Source organism: Anthonomus grandis, chromosome 10 (assembly GCF_022605725.1).
Source record: "Anthonomus grandis grandis chromosome 10, icAntGran1.3, whole genome shotgun sequence".
NCBI lineage: Eukaryota > Metazoa > Arthropoda > Insecta > Coleoptera > Curculionidae > Anthonomus > Anthonomus grandis.
The window spans coordinates 14,479,604-14,503,059 of NC_065555.1; the positions used below are offsets into that span (position 1 = coordinate 14,479,604).

The window sequence follows — 23,456 nt, forward strand, 5'->3', positions numbered from 1 at the left end:
TAATAGTCAATAAAAAAGTTTTATCGTCTTCTGGATTACTGACAGATGTGTGTGATAAATCTGACAGTGAAGATTTTGACTCAGACTTTTCTAACTCCAATTTGTATGCAAGCTCTTCTAGTGTGACGTTGCCCGAGGTATTTAATTTCCCACCTAGCACATCAAATTTGCCCAGTACTTCAGAACGCAATTTCAAGGAAATACTGAGATTAGCTAAAACACTAGACCGGTATTCGGTTTCCGACCGAGCAGGAGCAGCAATTGCCTCAGCGGTGCTCCTAGATTTTGGTGTTAGAGGTCCACAAAGGAAAACAAATGTCATCAATAAGAACAAAATAAGAAGAGCAAGAGAAAAGAAAAGAACTGAAGTTCAGGACGATTCTATTCCATTATTTTTACGTGGTCTCTACTTTGATGGGCGGAAGACAAGACTTTAGTGTTTCAGGAAAATGCAAGGAAAACTGTGGTGGAAGAGCATATCACAATGATAGAAGAACCTGGTGATAAGTATCTGGGTCACATTTGTCCTAAGTCTGGCACTGCTGTGAATATAGTAAATAAAATCTTGGAGTTTTTACAAAAATGTAATTTGGACCTCAACAGATTAGAGGTCATTGGCTGTGATGGTACTGTCACAAACACAGGGCGTAAGGGAGGCATTATAGTGTTAATGGAGAATAAAATTGGAAGGCCCCTGCAGTGGTTTGTCTGTCAGCTACACGCCAATGAGTTGCCCCTAAGACATCTATTTGAAAAACTGGATGGCAATACCAGTGGACCACGTGCGTTTTCCGGGCCTCTTGGAAAACAATTGCAAATCTGCCAAACGCTTCCTGTAACTTTATTTTTAAAAATAGAATCATCAGTTGATGATTTCCGGAGCGACGATTTTAGCACAGATCAAAAATATCTGTACAATATTTGTCAAGCAGTTAAAAGCGGTGTTTGTTCAGAACAACTGTCTAGGAGGCAGCCTGGGAAAATGGTTCATTCTCGCGAGCTTACCACTGCTTCCCGTATTCTTCGTTTATATGTAGCAACTCAACCCTTCAGAAAATTTACAAATACTAAGCCATTTTGTAATGAAAGTATATGCGCCCATGTGGTTTTGCATTAAGGCTCAACCGTCATGCATTTATGGTGCAAGACATTTATTCAAAACCATAAGACTCTGCGACTATTTACAACCAGAATTAGGAGATTTAGTGTATAAAACCATTTGAAGAAATGGATACTTTGGAAGCCCAGAAAATATAATTTTGTCTATGTTATTTGACGAACGTAAATACATAAGACAACTAGGATTCCAAAGAATTTTGAAGGGTAGGCAGTTAAATTTCAAAGATCAGCGACATTTTATAGTACCAGAATTTATTTTTGATGCTAAGGAGTATTTTGAAATTATCGACTGCCAAAAAGTTTTATGGACAGAGCCTCCTGTAACTATAAAACTATCAAAGGACCAACTAGAAGAAATTGTTCAGAATCCTAAAACCAGTCTTTTGGCATACGTAACAGCATACCCTTGTCATACGCAAGCAGTTGAGAGGGGTGTCAAAATATCAAATCAGACAATAAGAAATATAATTTTTCTTTACAAATTTTAATTGTTTTATCGCTCTGTGGCAGTGAGCAAAAAAAATTAAATTATTTATCAACCAAAATCGTATGAAGTTAGTTACCTTATCAAATTCTGTTTTTGGCTAAGGAGACCGTAATTAATAAAGAAAAACAAATTTAGCATGTTATATTAAATAATTAAATTTTTTTGTAAAAATTACATTCTATATGGCTCTGTGGCAGTGGAAAAAAAAATGAATCATGAAGAAAAACACTATAAAGTAAGTCATCGTATGATACATCTTTTCCGGGGTCAGGAGATCTAATTTAAAAAACAAAAAAAAATCACATTACTCAACGGCCCACCCTATCAGACAGATGTTTAATAAAATTGAAAGGTATGTTGCAAATCATCAGGTATAAACCAGACATAAGACAATTACAAATACTTAATTTTAAGAGTAAAAACTGCTTTGTTTGTTTAAAATTTAATTTCAAAATTCTAAATAATGTGTAAATAATTGAAAAAAAAACCAATTTACTTATTAGCTAAGAAAAAAAAACTGAAAATACCAAACAAAATAAACAAACAACAAATTTATTCAAACCAGAAAATAGGTTATGACATTTTTATCTTTGCTGACCACTAATTTTAAACGACCCTGTACATTTTAGCATAAAATATTCAAAATCACTTCGTGACAATAACAGTAGTATACAATAAAAATTTCCAAAAATAACGACTAGGCATTTTGAAAATATTAACAGAAAACCATCTTCAATAGGAATTATAAAACACCCTGTAACATGAAAACGATTCACTTTTTAAGATTCCTCTATATGAAGTTTTTGTCTTATTTTTAGACAAAGATGCGGCTAGTAAAATATTACGATGTAATTTCGGGACACCCTGTATACATTTTCTTATATAGAGAGAAAACACTAAAGAAGGCAGAAGTAGTATTGCGTTAAGTGAGACTAACCAGTGGACCAGTCTCGGTGCCTCTCTTTCCCTCATATACTGAGTTTGTCCAAACTTCGTTGTTCTGATCTGATTTTGGACTTCTGGTTCTTATTGGAATTTCTTGGAACTGTGCGATGATTTTAAAATTTGATGCAAACGACTGACGCCTTCATACATGCTTTTTCAAAATTTCTTAATGCTCTATATGTAGATCAGTCATTTATGCTCTCTTAATAATACAAATACAAATACAAATCGTTTATTTGTCAAAAGAAAAAAAAAAGAATACATTTTATGAAAAAAAAGCATGACAAAAGGGACAGTTTATAGATTATAAAAAAAAACCACTTCACCTGCTCCTTATATTAAGGAAAATATATGTGAACTATCCTAATAATAGGAAGGATCATTATCATCTGCTTCTTTTCCTCCAGTCATCCAGCTCCGGAACTTATAATATAAATACCATCATCAAACGTTGTTCATCTATCTTTAAATTAAAATTTCTTATATATAAATAGATTATTGAAAAACGCAAGAGTAACTTGGCATTGTAAAACTAACCAGTTTTCTAGTCTCGGTACCTCTCGGTCTTCATATACTAAGTTTGTCTAGCCTAAAGGTGAGAAATACCTTTTAACATAATTTTGAATCAAGTTTAAATTATCCGGGTACAGCTCAAATATAACAGTTGTCTTAAGCTGATATTGAAACTGACTTCTGAATGTTCTTGGAACTGTATGACGATTGCTGAAATTGCTACAGATGACTGTTGCCTTCATACATTCATGTGTAAAATTTCTTGTCATTTCATCTGTTTCTTTTCGTCAAGTCATTCAGGTCTAGAGCTTTCTTTTTAAAACCATTATATAACTTTGTTTATTTATCTCAGTGCCTCTATCTTTTTCTCTCTTAAATGGTGAGTTTGTTCAGCCTCAGACTTTGCATTCAAAATGGGTTTGAATTGAGTTTAATTATCTGGATATAGGGAAAGCACACTCATTGTTCTGATCTGATATTGGAGCTAATTTTTGGATTTTTATGGAACTGTGTGATTGATGCAGATCGCTGATGCCTTCATATGTTAATGTGTAAAATTTCCGCCCCTCCCTCTTATTTGTAGACCAGTAATCTACGCTCTCTTAATAGAAGGAACGATCACTATCATCTGCTTCTATTTCTCAGATGACTATCTCTGAAGCTTTCATGCTAATTTCTTCTATTCCAAAAATGTTTTAAATAAAAATTTTTAACCCTAATAAGCACTATAGTTTAAAAAATAATTCAGGTCATTATCTACAGCCGTTTTCTGGAAAATCTAAAGAAACCGCAATAGACATCGGCTATTTTCCTACAGGAAAATATTCGTTTTATGAGGTGAAACTGAATTGGAAAAAATTAAGTTGTTTCAGATTCTACACATAAAATGAAAAATGACATTGAATGGCTGGAATACCTGAAAAAGGAGATATGAATAATGACTCTATAACCATGGAATATTGGAAAAAATGACCCAAAAGTCTGGAAGAAAATGACAAATTATGGTAGAAATATGCTTAAAAAAATGACCTCAATTGCCTGGAAGATTAAAATAACTTGTTTATTAAACCGAGAAAAAAACGGCAATATTCCGAAAAGAAATTGTACGTGTCTCTTGTACAGTTTGAGAACAAAAACTAAAAAATGTTAACCATTTGGAGCAGTTATAGGAAACTAATGGATTCTAAGGCAGCAAACCTAAATTTTTAGTTTTGTCCACAAGGAGTCTACAAGTTCAACTAAATTAAGTGAAAGCTAGTTAGTTGACCAGCTGCAGTGTATTCTTCTAAATCATATTATAATAAGCCTGTTCAGTTAACGCTGAGAAGTGAAGGATTTTTATCATTCAAGGTAATCTTAATCAGAGGTTGAAGGAGACTAATGGATTCTAAGGTTAGCTCACCTAAATTTTTAGTTTTATATGCAAAAGATATATTCATTATTAAGTAATTCTAGCATATGATTTCGAATTACTTTCTAGACACTCTTTATCAGAAGCTCAATGTACTCAGTACAAGGTTGAGAAGGAATTCATAACGCAATAGGGGAAAAAGAGAAAACCACCAGTTCAGAAATATTGAAAAAAGCTCTTTAGATTATTGGAAATACAAGCAAGAACACTCGGTGGAACTAATGAAACAAACCATGCAACTTACTGGTCATTTCTATGGAGGCGGAGCAAACATTACAATTATAATAAAAAGTGGTTGAAAAAAAAAAGATGAGAATACAGACGCCAGAGAAATGAAGAAACCAGGAGTAACTGAGAAACTAGTCTCTGAAATTAGCAGAAGAACTCTAAGCTGAAAAGTCCTGGTACTTAGCAGCACTTTTAAAAAACTAACAGTGTTTATAAAGGATTTTCTGAAAAACTGCAGAGGAGGCTCTTCGTTTATAAATATCTTGGCTTTAGCGAGAGTATACTCAATTCTCCGATTTGATATTATAGCTGACTTCTAGAACTTCTTGCAAGTGTGTGAGGGCTGCATAAGTTAGGGCAGATAAATGGTGTGTAAAAGAAAAAAAAGTCTTAACCTTTTTATCTTTTACCTAGAGGAAAATAGTCTAGAGAGAGTGTTGTCCAGTCAAAATGCATCATTTTTAGACTTACGGAAAATGTTTCTAGTTTAGGGCTGATTACTAGAGGATTTTAGTCATTCAGAGTCTTGGTGAGAGGTTAAAGGAGGCCATTGAGTTCTAAGGTCAGCTTAACTAAACTCTTAGTTTTATATGCGAAAGAGATGTTGTTGTGTTATCCTCTATCTGATCTCTGCAGCTGTCCTGGTTATTCTCGAAGGTGTGTAGAGGTGTATAAATCCGTAGATAAAGGTGCAACCACAAGTTCAACTGGGTTCAGTGAGCCTAATCAATTGTTCAGTCGCATTGCACCCTTCTCAATCACATAATAAGCCTGTTCAGTTAGAAATACTGAGAAATGAAGGATTTTAATCATTTTTGATTGCCGGTTTATTCTCCAGTTGCAGTTTGCAGCTGTGCATTAGTGCTACAGCAGGCTTCTGGGTATTCTCTAGTAGTAAAAGTGTGCCTTTTACTACTTTTACATTACAGTAGATGTCTTATTTCTTTCAGACTTTTTAAATCGAATAGCTTTAATCTATCCTCAATTTGAGCTCTTTCCAAGAGCTTTATATCTTTGACAAAGAAGGTTTCCAGCTCGCATGGCAGTACTCATTGGTCGGATAAATGTTAAATAAATTTTTCTTATATAAAAGATAGAGGTTTATTGCAAAATGAACATCTACCCTGTAAGGTAGATTAGAGAAATAGGATTTTCACCATTTACGTCATATATGTTTCTTATTTTAGGTTTTCAGTCATTACAACTCCCAAGTCTTTTTACTTATTTACAACTGATATGTCTGTATTTTTGATGTTATAAATAATTTGTGTATTGCCTTTTCCTATATGCGGAATAGAAATTTTGTTTCCTAACACAGAACTTATAATATACACATTTTGATCTTCTAATTGGTTCTTAATATAGAGTATTTCACTGGCTTACATCTTATTCCAAAACACCACTCTGATTGGTTTACATCTACATTGAAATTTGAGTTTCTGTATAGCCGGTTCAATAAAATCAATCTCCTTTATTTTAATGTTAGATTATTGTTGAACGGTTTTGCTCTAAACTTTTTGTTTAAGTTCAATCACTTGTTCTTTTAGCATTTGTGCCTTCTCGCAGTTCTCACAGTTCTTGCTTTATTTAATCCACTTGGTGTTTTACGACCGATATGTCTCTTTTGATTGCAATAGTCTACTTAGGGCAATCAAATATGATTATGGGGGCATAATCGCCCTTATATCTGATGAAGTGACACCCAAGCAGTTTTTGCATATAGATCGACCGCAGAAGTCGCAGGGAGTAAAATTCTTCTGCAGACAGCCTGTGTCACATTTATAGCATGTTAATAGAGCCATAGTTTGGATAACGATATTGGCCCAAATTCTAGGTTAGATCGTGGTTTTTTGCAAAATTTTACGGTTTTTGGGATAGCTTATAGCACTTATTGGCGTGTTTAAATTTTTAGAGCCCTTCAGCAGGAAATTTTCTATTATTCACACTATTTTCTTTAAAAAATAGATATGCATATATGTTAATTTAATTTTAGAGATAATCATTATCATCTGCTTCGTTTCCTCAGCCGTCCCTCTCTAGAGCTTTTTTGCTGTTTCCTCATTATTTATCATGACCTTTTTTAGCATTCTCTTGAATTCTTCAATTATGTTGCCTTGACTTATAAATTTAATATTGTAGGTGAATATTCAGAAAGCAATTACGAGTTTTCTTGATCAATCTAAATCTACATATGGAATAATGGGTATGTCCTTGGACAGAAGTTATATCTATATCCTAGCTGACGTAGTGTGTAAAGAACTGCTGACCTTGCCTTATTGAACATCGTATAGAGTCTACAAGGTTTTTCTTTTCCATTAAAAATTCTTATATTTGTAGCTTTTTCTCATCTTTTGCACTAGTAATCTAACTGATGACGTATCCTTCGGTAAGAGTTAACAAACCAGCTTTAAGACTAATTATTACCACCTGACACTCAAAGACTAGCTAACCTATAGGTTCGTTTCAAATTACGGCAACATCGCTTTATATGCATATCAGTTGTCAATGGTGCCCAGTGAAGTACGCAAGGTAGAAATCGGAAGACTAATGGCTGAAGGTTCAAGCATTCATATATCATCGTTTCATAGTCTTAATAGTGCCTGGAACGCCTAAAAATAGTGTTTTTCTTTCGTAATATATCTAATTATTCTTAAAAAACATCATTTTATTTTCACACTCTTCTAATTTTTAGACTTAGAAAGCGATATATAAATGAGAATTTGATTTTTCCAGCTATTTTCTATATCATCGTTTAATTTTCTTAATAGTGCCTAGATGACCTAGAAATAGTGTTTTTCTTTAATAATGTATCTAATTATACTCAAAAAACAACATTTTGTTCCCATCCTCTTTTAATTTTTAGATTGAGGTAGGGTATATAAATGAGAATTCGACTTTTTCACTCATTTTATATATCATCGTTTCATTTTTTTAATAGTGTCTGGATCGCCCGGAAATAGAATTTTTCTCCCATATGTATGTTCATACCCGAAAGACATAATTTTGATTCCCATTCTTTTCTAATTCTTAGAGTGAGATAGGGATATATATATGAGAATTCGAATTTTCCATGTATTTTCTATATCATCGTTTCATTTTCTAAATAGTGTTTGGATCGGCTGAAAATAGTGTTATTTCTCGCGTAATGTATCTAATTGTACCCGAAAACCATTATTTTATTTTCATCTGCTTTCAGATTGATATAGGGATATATAAATGAGAGTTCGATTTTTCTACCTAATTTCTATGTCGTCGTTTAATTTCTTAAATAGCATTTGGATCTGCTGGCAATAGTGTTTTGCTTCCGTAATGTACCTAATTACTGAAATACCTGAAAAATATGATATTATTTCCATCCTCTTCTAGTTTTTAGACTGAGATAGAGGAATAATGAGAATCAAAATTTTTCCACTTGTGAAAAGTAATCTGTGTTTCACGCAGCTTAATGACTAATTAATTGAAATTCGATATTCTACACAAGAAAAAAAAATTTTACCCCTGAAACAGAGATTCAAGTATATCATATTATTGTATGCTGACTACTTGACCTTATTTTTAAAGTCCCTTACAGATAAGTGTGTACGGCTAGGCCTAATATTATCTTAGGATCCTTTATTTTGTTTACCGCAATATTTAGAATTAAATTATATACTGACCAAAAACCACACGAAAAACATTAACTAAATTAAGCGCGGTATAAAAATTGTATTTGCTAAAAACCACATTAAATAAATAAATTATGCCAAAATGTACAAACGCGAAGTCGAAACCTAGGGCTAATCAACTTAACCTCTAATTATACGAACAAAAATATATAGCAAATTACATAGATAGCAGTTATAGAAAGAAGATAATTGAAAACCCGTGAAATCCATAAAATCTATCTTAATTTAAAAAATAAGCAATGAAGTGACACTAAAAAAGAAGGAAAAAAATGTACACATTTTCCCTTTAAATTTATCATTACATCCATTATTTTTACTTCTTACACTAATAGCTTTTCCGTGTGTGTTGCTATATGTTGTTTGAAATAGAACGTTTCTTCGGCGTACGTGTCTTGAATTTTCAAAGGGATGACGAGCAAACGGTTAACTTAATCCCAGATAAGGGTGAAGCGGAACTTTTTTTAAAGCCTTTTATATCTCTTGTAATGCCGCCTAACTCTAATGGAGATCGATTGAGCTAAAAAGCATATTGTAGGGAGGCTATATTGTGGTCTGTTGACCGTCCTATTACTCCGATTAGAGTCAATATTGCCGAAGATAGAGAGAAATCTCGTTGGGATGTTAATAAATGGACCGTTAGGTGAATTTATATATTTTAGGATTTGAAATCATAGAGAACTCCTTTTTTAATATAACGTAGTTTTCTTTAAATTTTCTCTATCAGTTTTTAAGATAGTTAGGTATTTATTTTTAATAAAGTTTTGCTTGGATTAATTTGTACTTATAATATATAATTTTTTTTGGTCTAGCGTCATGAACAAAGCTACTTTTTAGCATAATTTTAAATTCTAAACTAGATAAACCACTAACACCCACACCAGTTTGTCTACTCTGCAATAACATCCCAAATAGTATTCAAATTGCAACAAGAAGTATATTCTTTAAGCAAAGAAGAATCTGAGTAAAATCCGAAAAGAAAAGGATTGAGAAAACCAAGGATATAAGAATATTAATAACAAAATCAACAGGAAAATAAAGTATGAAAGTTCTAAGATCCAAACTATCAAATAAAGAAACAAAAATAACGCAAGTAAAAATTAACATAGTGCTACAGTTAGCGATAGTAGGAAGATGGTGATTGCTGCTCAAGGTTTTTATATAAACATACCGTTCTATCGTATATCGAAAACAATACAAAATGTAGGATCTGAAAAGGTCTCCCAAAGTTAAATATCGGTGAATTGGAGATAGCACTTTATCCAATAAAGGACAGAAAGAGTCACTTAATTCACTCAATTCACTTAAAGCTATGCATTACCATTTTTATTGGTTTTTAATTAAATAGTAAAAAAAATAAATAAAAACAATATAAACTTTTTTGTCTATTACCGTGCGTAAAGTAACCACTTTACACATTTCCCAGGGCTTATAAAGTTTCACTTTTTAAGCGCTAGTGCCTAAAAAAGTCTTTTTACGTACTAGTACGAAAAATAATTTGATTTTTTAATTTTTTTTTGTAGGAGAAACATTTTTTTAAGTTACTGGTGTTTATCTCCTTTTTTATCATGCCTGGAAGAGTTTTGTTTTTATTCTCGGCAGTTTTATTGTTAGAGGCAGTTAATTATAACATTATAACAATAAACTGCTAGGAAAAATTTTGTTTTAATTTCAAGCAGTTGATCACAACAATTTTTTAACTATCTGGAAGAAGTTTAATTTTATTCCAGCCAGTAGTTGACAATGCTCTAAAATTTTAAAAATTACCAAACCGTCTAGAAAAAGTATAAAATGTTTAAAAAACTTTTTATTTTATTCTGTTGCTCTATACATTATGTATAGAGCTTATTTATCCCTAAAGCTCAAAATTCTTGAAAACTACTAAAGATAATATTATGAAACAAATTACATTAGCCTAGGAAAACTGCTCTACATATATTGTTGGCTTAAGTGCAGATTACGCCCCAAGAAATGTTTGTTCCGAACCGATCTATTGCAACTAAAATTCATAAATCTCAGAAACTGCTTCAACTAAATTTATAAGCCATATGACGCTAGAGCAATAAAATAGAATGAAATAAATTGTCTAAAGTGCAAATCGGTCCAGGCAAAACTTTGTAAGTTATCTGGCTTTAAGTCCCGATGATACCTTAAAGAACGCACTAAGCAAGCATGATAATTATCAAAGTACAGCCGGTGTTTGAAGCGAAGAAAGATTTTTAATGTAATAATTCCCATAAGCATTTTCTATATAAATTATTATTATTTTTAAACCAACCCTTACTAAGCTATTGTAACTATAAATAACTAAAATAATTTCTAGATCCTCCGATGTCGTATTTTTACTTAAAATCATACTCCCACTCGTAGACCGTGACGCTTCCTCTATCATTGGCTTATTATCACCTAACTAATCACTATAGTGCATGGAAGAAAACAGCTGAAGCAGAGGTTGCTATGCCAAACCACAAACCTAATATTTAAAGAGATATAGCAATTTTTGCGGATTGGAATTACTTTATATGCTATAAATCTGCTAAGTGTTAATTTTCTACTGTAAGAATACTATAATATAGATTGTCCTCAACCGACCCACTATCACTAAATACCGTAAAAATTGCTAAAGATGATGATTTTATGAAATAAATTGCTTCATATTAAGAAGATAATATTTTATAAATTATGCATGAGAGAAGAAACCAATTTTTTTACCTAATTTTTTACACATACAGTTAACATGTCAACCAAATGCTAGTGGCGGATCGAAAAAAAAACCTAAATAATTAATTCTAGAAACAAATCAATTTAATCTCCATTTATATTAAGTTTAAAGTATCTCTTACAATCAACAACCATTCATTTAGCTTTCAAGCTATGTATACTACACACTAAAGCTTGCTTTTACAAAGTCATTCAGTTTGTCCTAGATATAATACTACTTCTAGTAAAACTAAAAATCTTAAAAACTGCTTAAGATAAAATTAAAATAAATCAATTAATATTAAAAAAGTACTGTTCTATAAATGTGGTTTAAAGTGCAAAACGATCAATGTAAAACTTTATGAGTTATTTGGCTCCAAGCCCAGCTAACGCCCTAAGGAATAGAAACGTATCATCCATTTTTCTCTAAGAGACCAAACGAAAACAAAACAAAGGTAAGAACACAAAGTCACGGTCTCATCCAATCCATATAATTAAAAAAAAATATATATATATATGGATTAGATGAGACCGTGACTTTGTGTTCTTACCTTTGTTTTGCCCTAAGGAACGTTTATCCATAACCGACCTACTGCGGCAATCATCCAAATATCTTAAGAACTGCTAATGATAACATCATGAAACGATTTGCGAAATATTAAGAAAGTAGTTTTCTATAAATATTGCTTAAATACCAAAATGATTTAAGTGAAACTTCATAAAATACCCGGATTCAACTTCAGGTGACGCCCCAAGGAACATTAAAAATCTTCCGTATTTATTCACTACTGGATGTAGGCGTGTTCCAAATCTTTCGACGCTTTTTTATCTATATGACCAGCTGATGTATATTTTAGTTGGGTCACAAACCTTACATCCGTGACTTTAGTTCTTCTATGAATTTCGTCATTGCGAACTTTATCATTAAAGTCATTTATTTATTATTAAAGTGATTGCTATCATAGCCCTCTCTATTGCTCGTTGGCTTCCAACCTATTAACAAATTTGCCGTAGAAATTCTAATCTGCCAAAAGCTGCTCAGAATTCTCCTTGTGATTTCAAAATTATGATTTTCTTTGCAAAGATGATTTTTGTAGCCTGGTTGGTCGCTTACAGTTACTTGTACGTCTTCTGTACTCTGCGATACTCGTAGTTTGATACTTCGTATTATATCATCTTTGTTTTAAGTTTATTTCAAATCTAATGTGTAGTGATGTTCAAAAACTTTCTGAAGGCTGTCTTTAAGCTCTTTACCTCAATGATCACAATAACTTCGGCAAATCATAAGTGGTTTAGACCCACTCCATCAATATTAATCTCGTGTTCTGGCCAGTCAAGTTTATTGACAACATCTTTCATGGCAAGGGTATTAAATTTTAATGAGAAAGTGTGTCCCTATCTTACTCCTCTGATTGAGATCTTGTCTGCTTTTAAATCATCATCTTTTTGTACATGAATAGAAGATTTATTATGGGTAAGTCTGAGAAGGCATAAGTATCTAGAGCTGATCCTTGCCTTGTCTACGGACATTGTAACCCTCAACTTGCATTCTGGGATCCAAAAGACTCCCAGCATAATTAAAAATTACTTTACATGCGTAAATTAAAATTCTAGGCCTCACATTCATGGCAAATTTTTCATTTATAAAAAAAATTTCATTTTACACAATTGCTACATAACTAACTATTTTAATATCAGTCATTTTTACATATGGTTTTATTGTTCTTATACCACTAATAGAAAACGTGTACTGGCCCCTGCGATAATAAATATTGTTTACAAATAGTTATAGGCCAACTCTTCTTACGCCGGTTTGTAGAGTAGATGGTACATAGTATATATATATATATATATATATATATATAGAAAACTCATCATATTTGTAGTGGATCAGCGTCATCTCCACATTTTGCAGAAGCTTTTAGCACCAGAGGAGAACTTTCACTTCTTGCTATATGCCCTACCTATTGGCATTATTTTGTTATTTTATCCACTACATCTGTCGCCTTCGTTCTTTCTCTTATTTCTTTATTTGTTATTTTGTAACTTAGACTGATGCCCAAGATCGCTCTTTCTATGGCCCTCTGTAACCTTTTCAGCAGTTCTTTCTATGATAGTCATGGTTTCCAGTTCGTAAGTTATTACTAATAAAATGCAGCTATCATATACTATTCTCCTCAACTTTATTGGTATATTTTTCCGCATATATCCCATTTTCCTAAATGCAGACCACGTTAGTGCAATTCGTCTTTTAATTTCAGCTGTCTGATTTTCTTTATGTCCCAGATAATATAAGTATTTGCTGACTTTTTCTATTTTTTTGTTGTTAAGACACACTTTAATCTCGTCTATACTTATTACTTTTGTTTTTTCGTAGTTTATTTCCAGTTCGATTTGACACGATATATTTTTTAGTTATTGCAGTATAGCTTAAAGCTGATTTTCATCACTAGTAATGTGCCTAATAATTCCAATATGTTTCCATAACAACTTTTTAAATATAGCTTCCAAGACCAAGGGAGCAATAGTATCTACCTGTATTACTCTTTCTGTGTTTTGACTTTATCTGTTATCTTCATGGATTTTTAAATGCAAGGTAGAGTGCTGATATACACACATCAAAATGGTCTAGGGAACACATACAAATATGTTAATATTTTTGAGAAGATTGGAAAAAAGTTACTTATTGCAATTTTTTTACATTATTCGAAAAAAATAACAATATAATTATTAACTTTTTTGGTAGATTATAATTTACTTATAATTTAGGGCCCAAATAAAAATAAAGAACAAAATCCCATTTATTACCGTTTATTAAAAAAAATTATAAAAATAAAAATTAACCAAATACAAATTAAACTAGTAGCCAAATGGTCCACCTCTATTACTAATAACACCTTGGCATCGCCTAGGCATACTTAAAATTAAATTATTAATTAATTCTTGGGGCAACTCCTCCCAAACATGTGTCACAGCAAGACGAAGCTCCAGAGCGCTTTGAAAAAAGTCAAATCGTTGAAGAAGTTGCCTTTTTAACCAATCCCAAATATGCTCAATTGGATTAAGGTCCGGTGAGGTAGAGGGTCAGGGTAGAAGATTGATTTGATTTTCCTCAATAGCGATTCGTACAAGCCGTGCTCGATGTGGTGGGGCATTATCTTGTTGCAACAACGAATTTGGGCCCATTTCGCATAAACATGGAACAATTACAGGCAGTAGTATATTATCCCTATAACTTATTCCAGTCATTGTATTTTCCACAAAAATGAGGTTCGTTTTTCCGTCAAGTCTAATGCCACCCCAAAACATTAGTGATCCATCACGTTGCCTTACTACTTCCCGGGCATGACGCAAACGACTTTCATTTCCTTCCTCTCTCCAGACATGAATTCTACCAGAATCAGCATAAAATGAAAATCGAGACTCATCCGTAAAAAAGGGCCTTGATGCCGTTCTCTAACATCATTTGTCTCTCTATATCTTGTCCACAAACGGTTAATTACACTGGGAGATGTATCCAAAGCTCTTGCAACGTCTCTTAGACTTGTTCCTGCCTCAAGCATTCCGACTGCTCTTAGCATTTCCTCTCGAGTTAAATGTCGTGTTTCCATTTTTATTGAATAAAAACGAAATCACAATTGTTCGGTTGGAACCACAGAAAATGCAATATTGCGTTAGAATTTAAAAACTATAATCTGCGTTATTTCGACAAAATGTGCAAGTAGAAAAAAACTCTGTTCTGGCATGATTTTTTGTACCCAAATATTTATTTTACTTCGTTGGTATCAGTAAGAGTGTACTGAGAGTCTATTGTGGCATTATTCATGGCTATTATAAAGGATCCTTTCTTAACTGTGTCAAATGCATTCTTTTTCCCTTTTTCTCCTCTTTATTTTCCTGTTTTTCCAGGCAGTGGGAAAAGAGGTAACCTCCAACAGTTAGTAGAGATCTCATAACGAAAATTGTTAGAACTCGTTTTATTACGTATTATAAACGTGTCAGTTATATTTTCTTAAAAAAACCCAATTAAAATAAAAATTTAAATCTAGGGGTTTGTACAAAAATAACTAGGGGTTCCTCCATGTATAAACCCAGAATTTTCTCGCTATTTTGGAGATTCCGCGTAAATACTTTTGCACTTTTCATGGTAAAATTTTAGTTTTTAATATCATATCACAAGAGGAACTTATTTTTAAAAATGTATCTGGTTTTTTAAGGTTTATTTCCAAATTTCCAAATAAAAGTTATATATATGAACGGTGAAGACCTGCATGACCTTTTTATGTTTTTTACTTGTTAAATCTTCATATGGTGGTAATCCTAGTTTTTTTTTAGTTTTTTACTCTCCAATTTTGGTTTAATTTTCAGAATTGTGCCTACTGCCCTGTGATTACTACCGGTATCAAGTTGATTTAGAACGATGATTTCTCAACAAATTTTTCTACAGTCGAAGAGTAAAAGTTGAGAAAATGTAGTTAACTTCGTTTTTTATTTTATTGTCTGGGCGCCTAATGAGTTTTTTTTATATGAATCAAAAGCTTATTATTGTTAATTAATAAAATTGGGATCCGCGAAAATTCAAAAATACCTTTACGTGCATGAAAATAACTCAATTTATTTCTTTTAATTCCCAACTAAATTATTTTTTAAGCTGTTGATATCGCGGAATTAGATATTACTCCATTTATCTAGATAAATGGGAAAAACCACAGCTCAACTGCTTGAAAAAAAACCCTCTGCTTCCGATTTCAATATAAATATTAATTTTTAAAAAGTTATAATTAAATCGACAAAAAATAGTGTGGAAGACAAAAGAAACTTAATTATGTGTGTCTTCCAAATAATTAAAATTATTTTTATTAACACCACGACAGTTTAAACCATTTTTTATAAACTCCAGTCACTGATAGTTACATTTCGTTTATTCTTAGATAGTTGAAAAGAAAAAAAGAAGAATGTCCCAAATATTTGGCAGAAGTAAAAAAATACATTTTTATATTTCCTTGTATTTAAAAGGATTTATTTTAATTCTCTTCAGTCACTTAATAATGTCTCTCCTTTTTTTGTACGCGGCTAAAGTTAATTTTGGCTTTTACAGGCTGAATTAAACACCCCACTTGTCTGAAAGATGCGAAAAAATTAACTTTAATTTCTAACCATTTCAGAAACTTACTAAAATTTTGCCTTAACTGTCTGGAATAATTCATCAAATAATTAAAAACATCGACATTTCTAGTGTTGACAATTTTCAAATACGAAACTTTAATATGGAATTAGTAAAAAATATTAATTACTAATAAAGAAACGGGTATCCTAACATATGAAGTTATTCCCCCTAAATTAAAAAGGAAATATGTAATATTACTTGATAAATTTATTACAATTAGCATTGCTCGCGTTTACTTGAGGAGGACCAAAACACGAAACGTAGGATAATTTTCATACATAGCTTATATCGCATAATATAACAATCCTTTAAAAAAAATGTTTGGACAGCTCACCATCTACTGAGATATAATTTACATAAATTTCTACAGTTTTTTGTGTCAAAACAGGAAGTTCAAAAATTTAGCAAGAAACATCCACAATAGAGCTTACCTAGTAAAGGAATTTATAAGTGAGTAACCTGAAAAAAAAAAAAGTTAGTCATTTATTTATTTTAAAAAGAGAAGGATAGTGAAAAGGCTTACATATGTAATATAATAAGAGATAAAACAAAAGTGTATAGATAAGATACTTTGCCTAAATTTCCAAAATTTGGTGAATACCCATATTTCTCATTTTAAGTTCTTCTGGAGCAAGTCCATTTATTTTACGAAAGTTTAAACAAATTTTATACCCCACAGGGCCCAGTTTACGTTTAGAATATGTTATTTCTATTATAAACAAATCATTTTCTAAGAATTAGTTTGAAAAACGGTATAGAAAAATATGTTTTAAATTAACGTAGGTTTAGTAGCTCTGGTAAAATTTCACTTTTTCCTACACAAATTTTTATATTTCCAAAGGTTTCCATATAATCACTTTAAACCTTTACAAAAAAATTCCTTATTATTTTTCTATTTATTTTACTTATCTAAGTCAAGTATTTTTTTAAAAATTTCACTTTACTGCAAGCCATTCTTGTTTTATAACGCATAATCTAAATGGCTACGACTGACCGCATTTTAATTAAATTCCCCCTAGGAATACTTCAGAAAGGCTAATTTTTTCTGGTTTTTTCCCTAAACAGTTAAATATTGGATTCGAATAGTGGATTGGCAAAAACTGTAGATCACATGTACTGGTTTTTTCAATAATAGAACCTTTGATTTCCTGTTTCTGTAAATCTTTCCTCCTCACTATCCAGTTTTTTAGTCCTTTTTTTCAGTTCCATCTTCCTGTCCGTTTATTTCAGAATCGTAAATGTGGTCACTTTCCGGGAAAAAACCACCATCACGTCTTAATGGTCTTCATAATCACTATAATCACTGTGTTAAGGTTTTTTCAAAATAATCTTCACCATTACGCAAATTTTTGGAACTGCCAGCCATAATAAAAGTACCACTATAGATAGCATTGTGGTCCCACAGAGACCCAAAACAACTTGCTTGTCAACGTAATACTGACGCAAAAAATCTACGCCTCTAATGGTTGTTTACCAACAACGATTGGCTCTAGAGACTTATGCCTTCTCAAACTTACCTATAATAAATCTTCTATTCATGTAAAAATAGATGATGATTTAAAAGCAAAGATCTCAATCTAAAGAGGAATAAGGTAGGGACACACTATCTCATTAAAACTTCTTACCCTTACCTTGAAAGACGTCATCAAAAAACTTGACTGGCAAGAACATGAGAGTAATATTGATGATCATTGAGGTAAAGAGCTTAAAAACAGCCTTTAGAAAGTTTTTCGAACATTACTACAAATTAGATTTGAAATAAACTTAAAACAAAGATCGTATAATACGAAGTATCAAACTACGAGTATCGCAGAGTACATAAGACGTCCAAGTAACTGTTAGCGACCAATCAGGCAACAAAATTCATCTCTGTAAAGAAAATCAATATTTTGAAATCATAAGGACAATCCTGGGCAGCTTTCGGCAGACTAAAATTTCTACGAGCAAATTTGGCAATTGGGTGGATGCCATCCAACGAGCAATGGAGAGAGCTATGATCGCAATCACTTTAATAATAAAGGAATCACTTTAATGATAAAGTTCGCAATGGCGAAATTCGTAGAAGAACTAAAGTCACGGATGTAAGGTTTGTAACACAACTGAAATAGACATGAACTGGTCATATAGATAAAAGAGCGTCGAAAGATTTAGAAGTAGTGAATAAATACGGAAGTTTTTTAATGTCCTTGGGGCGCCACCTGAAGTTGAATTCGGGTATTTCATAAAATTTTACTTAAATCATTTTAGTTTTTAGGAAATATTTATAGAAAACTACTTTCTTAATATATCGCAAATCGTTTCACAATTTTATCATTAACGGTTGTTAAGTTATAAGATATTGGGGTGATTGTAGCAGTAGGTCGGTTATGGATAAACGTTCCTTAAGGCGTTTTACATTGATCGTTTTGCACTTTAAACAACATTTCTAGAACAGTACTTTCTTAATATAAACTGATTTGTTTCGTAATTTTGTCTAAAGCAGTTTTTAATTTTACTGGCATTAGTTCAGGCTGTAGGACAAACTGAATGACTTTGTCAAAGCAAGCTTTAGTGTGTAGTGTACATGGCTTAATATCTAAATGAATGATTGTTGAATGTAAGAAAATCTTTAAACTTAATATAAATGGAGATTATATTGATTTATTCCTAGCAATAAATATTTAGGTGTTTTTTAGATCCACAACTAGCATTTGGTTGACATGTTAACTGTATATGTAAAAAATTACGTAAAAAAATTGGTTTCTTCTCTCGTACATAATTTATAAAACGTTATCTTCTTAATATAAAGCAATTGGTTTCATAATATTCTCTTTAGCAGTTTTCACGGTATTTGTGTATTAGTGATAGTGGGTCGGTTGAGGACAAACGATCTTTAAGCGTCTTTCGTCCTCGTTTTTAACTGTGCTTTTGCATGAAGTATTATATCAATCTACATTATAGTATTCTTACAGGAGAATGTTAACACTCAGCAGATTTATAGCATATAAAGTAATTCCAGTCCGCAAAAATTGCAATACCTCTTTAAATATTAGATTTTTGAGCTGGCATAGCGACCTCTGCTTCAGCTATTTCCTTCCATATACTATAGTGATGGTCATAATAAAATAGTTAATTTGATTACAAACCTGATGAAGCCGATGATCGACGAAGCGTCACTGTCTACGGGTGGGAATATGATTTTAAGTAAAAATACGACATCGGAGGATATAGAAATTATTTTAGGTATGTATAGCTACAATAGCTTAGTAAGGCTTGGTTTAAAAATAATAATAGATTATATAGAATACGCTTATGGATGTATTCAGCTTAAAACTCTTTCTTCGATTTAAACACTGGCTCTACTTTGACAAATATCCATGCATCTTTAGAGCGTTCTTTAATGCATCATCTGCACTTGGAGCCAAATAACTTACAAAGTTTTGCCTGGACCGATTTGCACTTCAGACAATATTTATGATATTTTAATTTATTAATCTAGCGTCAAACTGCTCATAAATTTAGTTTAAGCAGTTTCTGAGATTTATGAGTTTTAGTTGCAATAGATCGGTTGGGAACAAACATTTCTTGGGGCATCATCTGCACTTAAGCCAACAATATTTGTAGAGCAGTTTTCCTAGTCTAATGTAATTTGTTTCAAAATATTATCTTAAGTAGTTTTGAAGAATTTCAGGAGTTTTAGGGATAAATAAAGTCTATACAATATCAATAGAGCAATAGAACAAAAACAAAATTCTTTTAAACAGTTTATAATTTTTCCAGGTAGTTTGGTAATTTTTAAAATTTTAGAGCATTGTCAACAACTGGCTGGAATAAAATTAAACATCTTTCAGATAGTTAAAAAATTGCTGTGATCAACTGCTTGGAATTAAAACAAATTTTTTCCCAGCAGTTGTGATGAACTGCATGGACTAAACACAAAATAAGTCTTAACTGTTGAATATAGCATAAAAAAAATTTCTAAGGCTGTTTATAATTTTTTCAGGAAATTAAAGAAGTGCCGTGATCAACTGCCCAAAATAAAATCAAAATTCTTCCAGGCAGTTGATCATGATAATTTTTTCTAGCTGTTGAGAGAATAGTTGTAATCAATTATTTACACTAAAATCTTTTTTTTCGAGCAGTTGGTACATTTTTCTCACAGTAAAAGAATTATTATATTCAACTGCCTCTAATAATAAAGCTTTGTCAATAATAATTTTTCCAGGCAGTTAATAATTTTTAAAATTTGAAAGAATCGTCGCTATTAACTGCCGAGAATAAAAACAAAACTCTTCCAGGCAGTTGATCATGATTTTTTGAGTTGGTAGACAATTGTAGATAATGGTTGTGATCAATTGTCTGGACTAAAAATAAAATTTATTTCAGCAGTTAAAAGGAATAAAAAAAATTCTTTAAGGCAGTTAATAATTTATTTAGGTAGTAAGAAAATCATCAGCAAGTAAGCATAGTAAGCAAGATCAACTGCTTGAAATAAAAATCAAATTTCTTTGCCTTGGCAGTCGAAAGGAATAAAATGGAAATTACGGCATTTAAAAAATTGCCTTAATTACCTGCCTAGAATAAAAAACAAAATTATCCTAGGATTTGAAGAGTCTAAATACAAAATTTTTTTAGACAGTTGATAATCTTTCCAGGCGGTTGATAAGTTTAGGATTTTAAAGAATTATCATTATTAACTGCCGAGAATAAAAAACAAAATTCTTTCTGGCAGTTGATCATAATACTTTTGCCAGGCTATTGAAAAAAATAGTTGTCATCAACTGCCTGTATAAAAACATAATTTGTCTTGATAATTGACTATGATAATTTTTCTTCCTTCTTACTTGATCAGACTAAATCATGTTTTATAAGAATTTCTTCTTTAGTCCACCGTTGTTTTTACCCTATTTTTGCCTCAATAATTTTGATTATTTAGCTTAGTTTTTATGGATATTATTTAATATCGACGACACTATCTAGGTATAATTCTTTACTCACTATCAGGAAACTTTATAGGGTTAAACCTTTTCTACATTAAGGTAGTTTCTATTGCACTCTTCAAAGAAATGTAGTTTATTGATATTCAGAAGTCGAGTAGGTAGTAAGTAGATCTACAGATAAATAAAAACTTGAGTTATTCCTGATTTTTGCCCTAAATAACATTAGTTTAATAATTTTTCTTTATCTAATTTTTAAGATTAATGGATTCTAGTCTAATTAATAGATTGCTTTAGGACAAATTTTCGTTGCAAAAATTCACCTCTATACTATTTGCTTTTGACCAAATATGTATAAATGTATAAGTTACGTGTTTTTTATTTTCAACAATGATTTTCATAGACCAGAGCCTTACAATGCACTGTACACATTAACGGTATTGTTTCTGTTCATATACCGAAAAAGGATCATTATACAGAGGAATCGTACTGTGTACCAGTCAGTTAATCCGGGAATTTAATGTTTTCATCATCAGATTTACATAAATAGTCCGCTTTTTTTATTATATAAACAATTTCGAAAAACTGTTTATACGTATCGAGATCTTAACGGTGTGTGAAAATCTGACACAGTCGGGAATTAAATTCGGTCGGTATAAAACAGTGGGTCTTTGGACTCGTTTTCGGTTAAAAATAATGTTGTTTTGCTCCCAAAAAATAATTATTTGGCAATCTGAATGAGTTATATAGCGGGTTTATGTGTTTAAGTGATTTATTGTAAAGGGATTTAAATAATTTTTGAAAAACTACCATCGGGTCGTATAAAAGTCAAATAAATTAGTTCGGTAAATAATTAATTAATTCGGAGAAGTGTCTGAGTTTGGATATTGTTAAATTCAAGCATGTATTTTTAGAAAGCGCATTCTGTAAAGCATGTTGATAAAATCTGTTTAAAGGACATTTTGGTAAGTTTGATGATAAAACTAATTATAAGCAAAGCTTATTCTCGGAAAAACGTATTTGTTGCATATAAAACTTATTAGCTTGTGGTCTTGTGATATATTACTCAGTTCACTTGCTTAGTTAAATGGTAGTGCTCAATTTAAATCCGTTTACTCACAATGTAACTTATTGCAGCTATTTTAGAGCACAAACAAGTTGCGCAACTTATCTGTTACTTTGAGAGTGTTTACTTCAATAATCATATTTTACAACTCAATCAAACTAACTCATCAAACTTATAATAATTAACCTTTAATTGACTGATTTATTTATTTGTGTCATTATCAAAATATCGCGTAGCAATCTATTTAGTGCAATAAAATTGGTGCACAATGTTGCATTGCCAGAAATGAGGTACAATTAAGAAGTTTAAAAAATTACAACTAAAAATTAGCCAGACTATAGCCTAATAATTCCACTGCAAATGTGTAAATTAGGTAATTTTATTACGTAAAATGTAGTTAGTAAAAGTAGTTTCGTAAAATGTTGTATTGTCGAAAGTCAGCTTTAGTGGTGTTAACTAGCAACGCGGGTACTTTAGCAACTACTTCTTGAAATCTTCATCTCGAATATGTTGACATATCGTAAATGTTGCAGCAATTTACTTGCAACTCGGTCGCGTTAACAAGCAACTTTATAGGGTCTATTTACACTTTAACCTTAATGACGAAATTCCTAATTTTTTCCCAATTTCGAATTTGAAAGTATTTTAAAGCTTAATTTGCAGCAAGAAACTAAGAAAACTATGGTCTGCTTATTTGTATTTAGTCTAAAAATTCCACAGCATATGAGTATAACGAGTAATCTTATCACTTTAACGTTAAATATTGCGCAACGCTATATCGCGATTAAGTTGCTGCAAAATGTTGCATTCTTAAGAATCACCTTTAGCTGCAGTGCTGCTCACTATCAATAAATGGTTAAGCAACTATTTCTTTAAGTAAACCTCTCATGGTTACGTATCATAAGGCTCTTCACATTTTAATTTTATAGACGTAATATGCTAAAAAAAATATCAATTATTGGCTCAATATTCCTCATTTACACATTTGAAATATTTGTAAAAACTTCGTAACTTGCTTAACAACAAAAAAAAAACACGCAACAATTTGGCATGATAAAAGTTCCCCGAGGGCATACTCATTTTGTTATACCAAGAAGCAATTTATGCTGCGTACATTTGTTTACATAATGCAACTTAGTTGATAAGAAATTGTGTTAAGAATATTAAATCCTAATATCTCTTAATGGATCTTATTATCTTAACGATTGAACTTCGGAAAAAGCAACTTTTTGCAGCAATTTT

At 31.6% G+C, this 23,456-nt stretch overlaps 2 protein-coding genes across 5 annotated transcripts in view; both read left to right on the forward strand.

The window, feature by feature from the left end:
• The first annotated feature begins 484 nt into the window (after positions 1–484).
• LOC126741414 (uncharacterized) overlaps positions 485–23,456 on the forward strand; it is an 86,206-nt gene continuing 63,234 nt past the window's right edge. The window contains exon 1 of the mRNA XM_050447817.1: positions 485–782. Coding sequence (XP_050303774.1) covers positions 485–782 — 298 coding nt within the window. The remainder of the gene's footprint in view (positions 783–23,456) is intronic.
• The window catches only part of LOC126741286 (probable G-protein coupled receptor No18), a 510,980-nt gene continuing 509,322 nt past the window's right edge, over positions 21,799–23,456 (forward strand). For all 4 annotated transcript variants that reach the window (XM_050447669.1, XM_050447671.1, XM_050447670.1 and 1 more), the window contains exon 1: positions 21,799–22,113. The gene's annotated coding sequence lies outside the window, so the exon portion shown is untranslated. The remainder of the gene's footprint in view (positions 22,114–23,456) is intronic.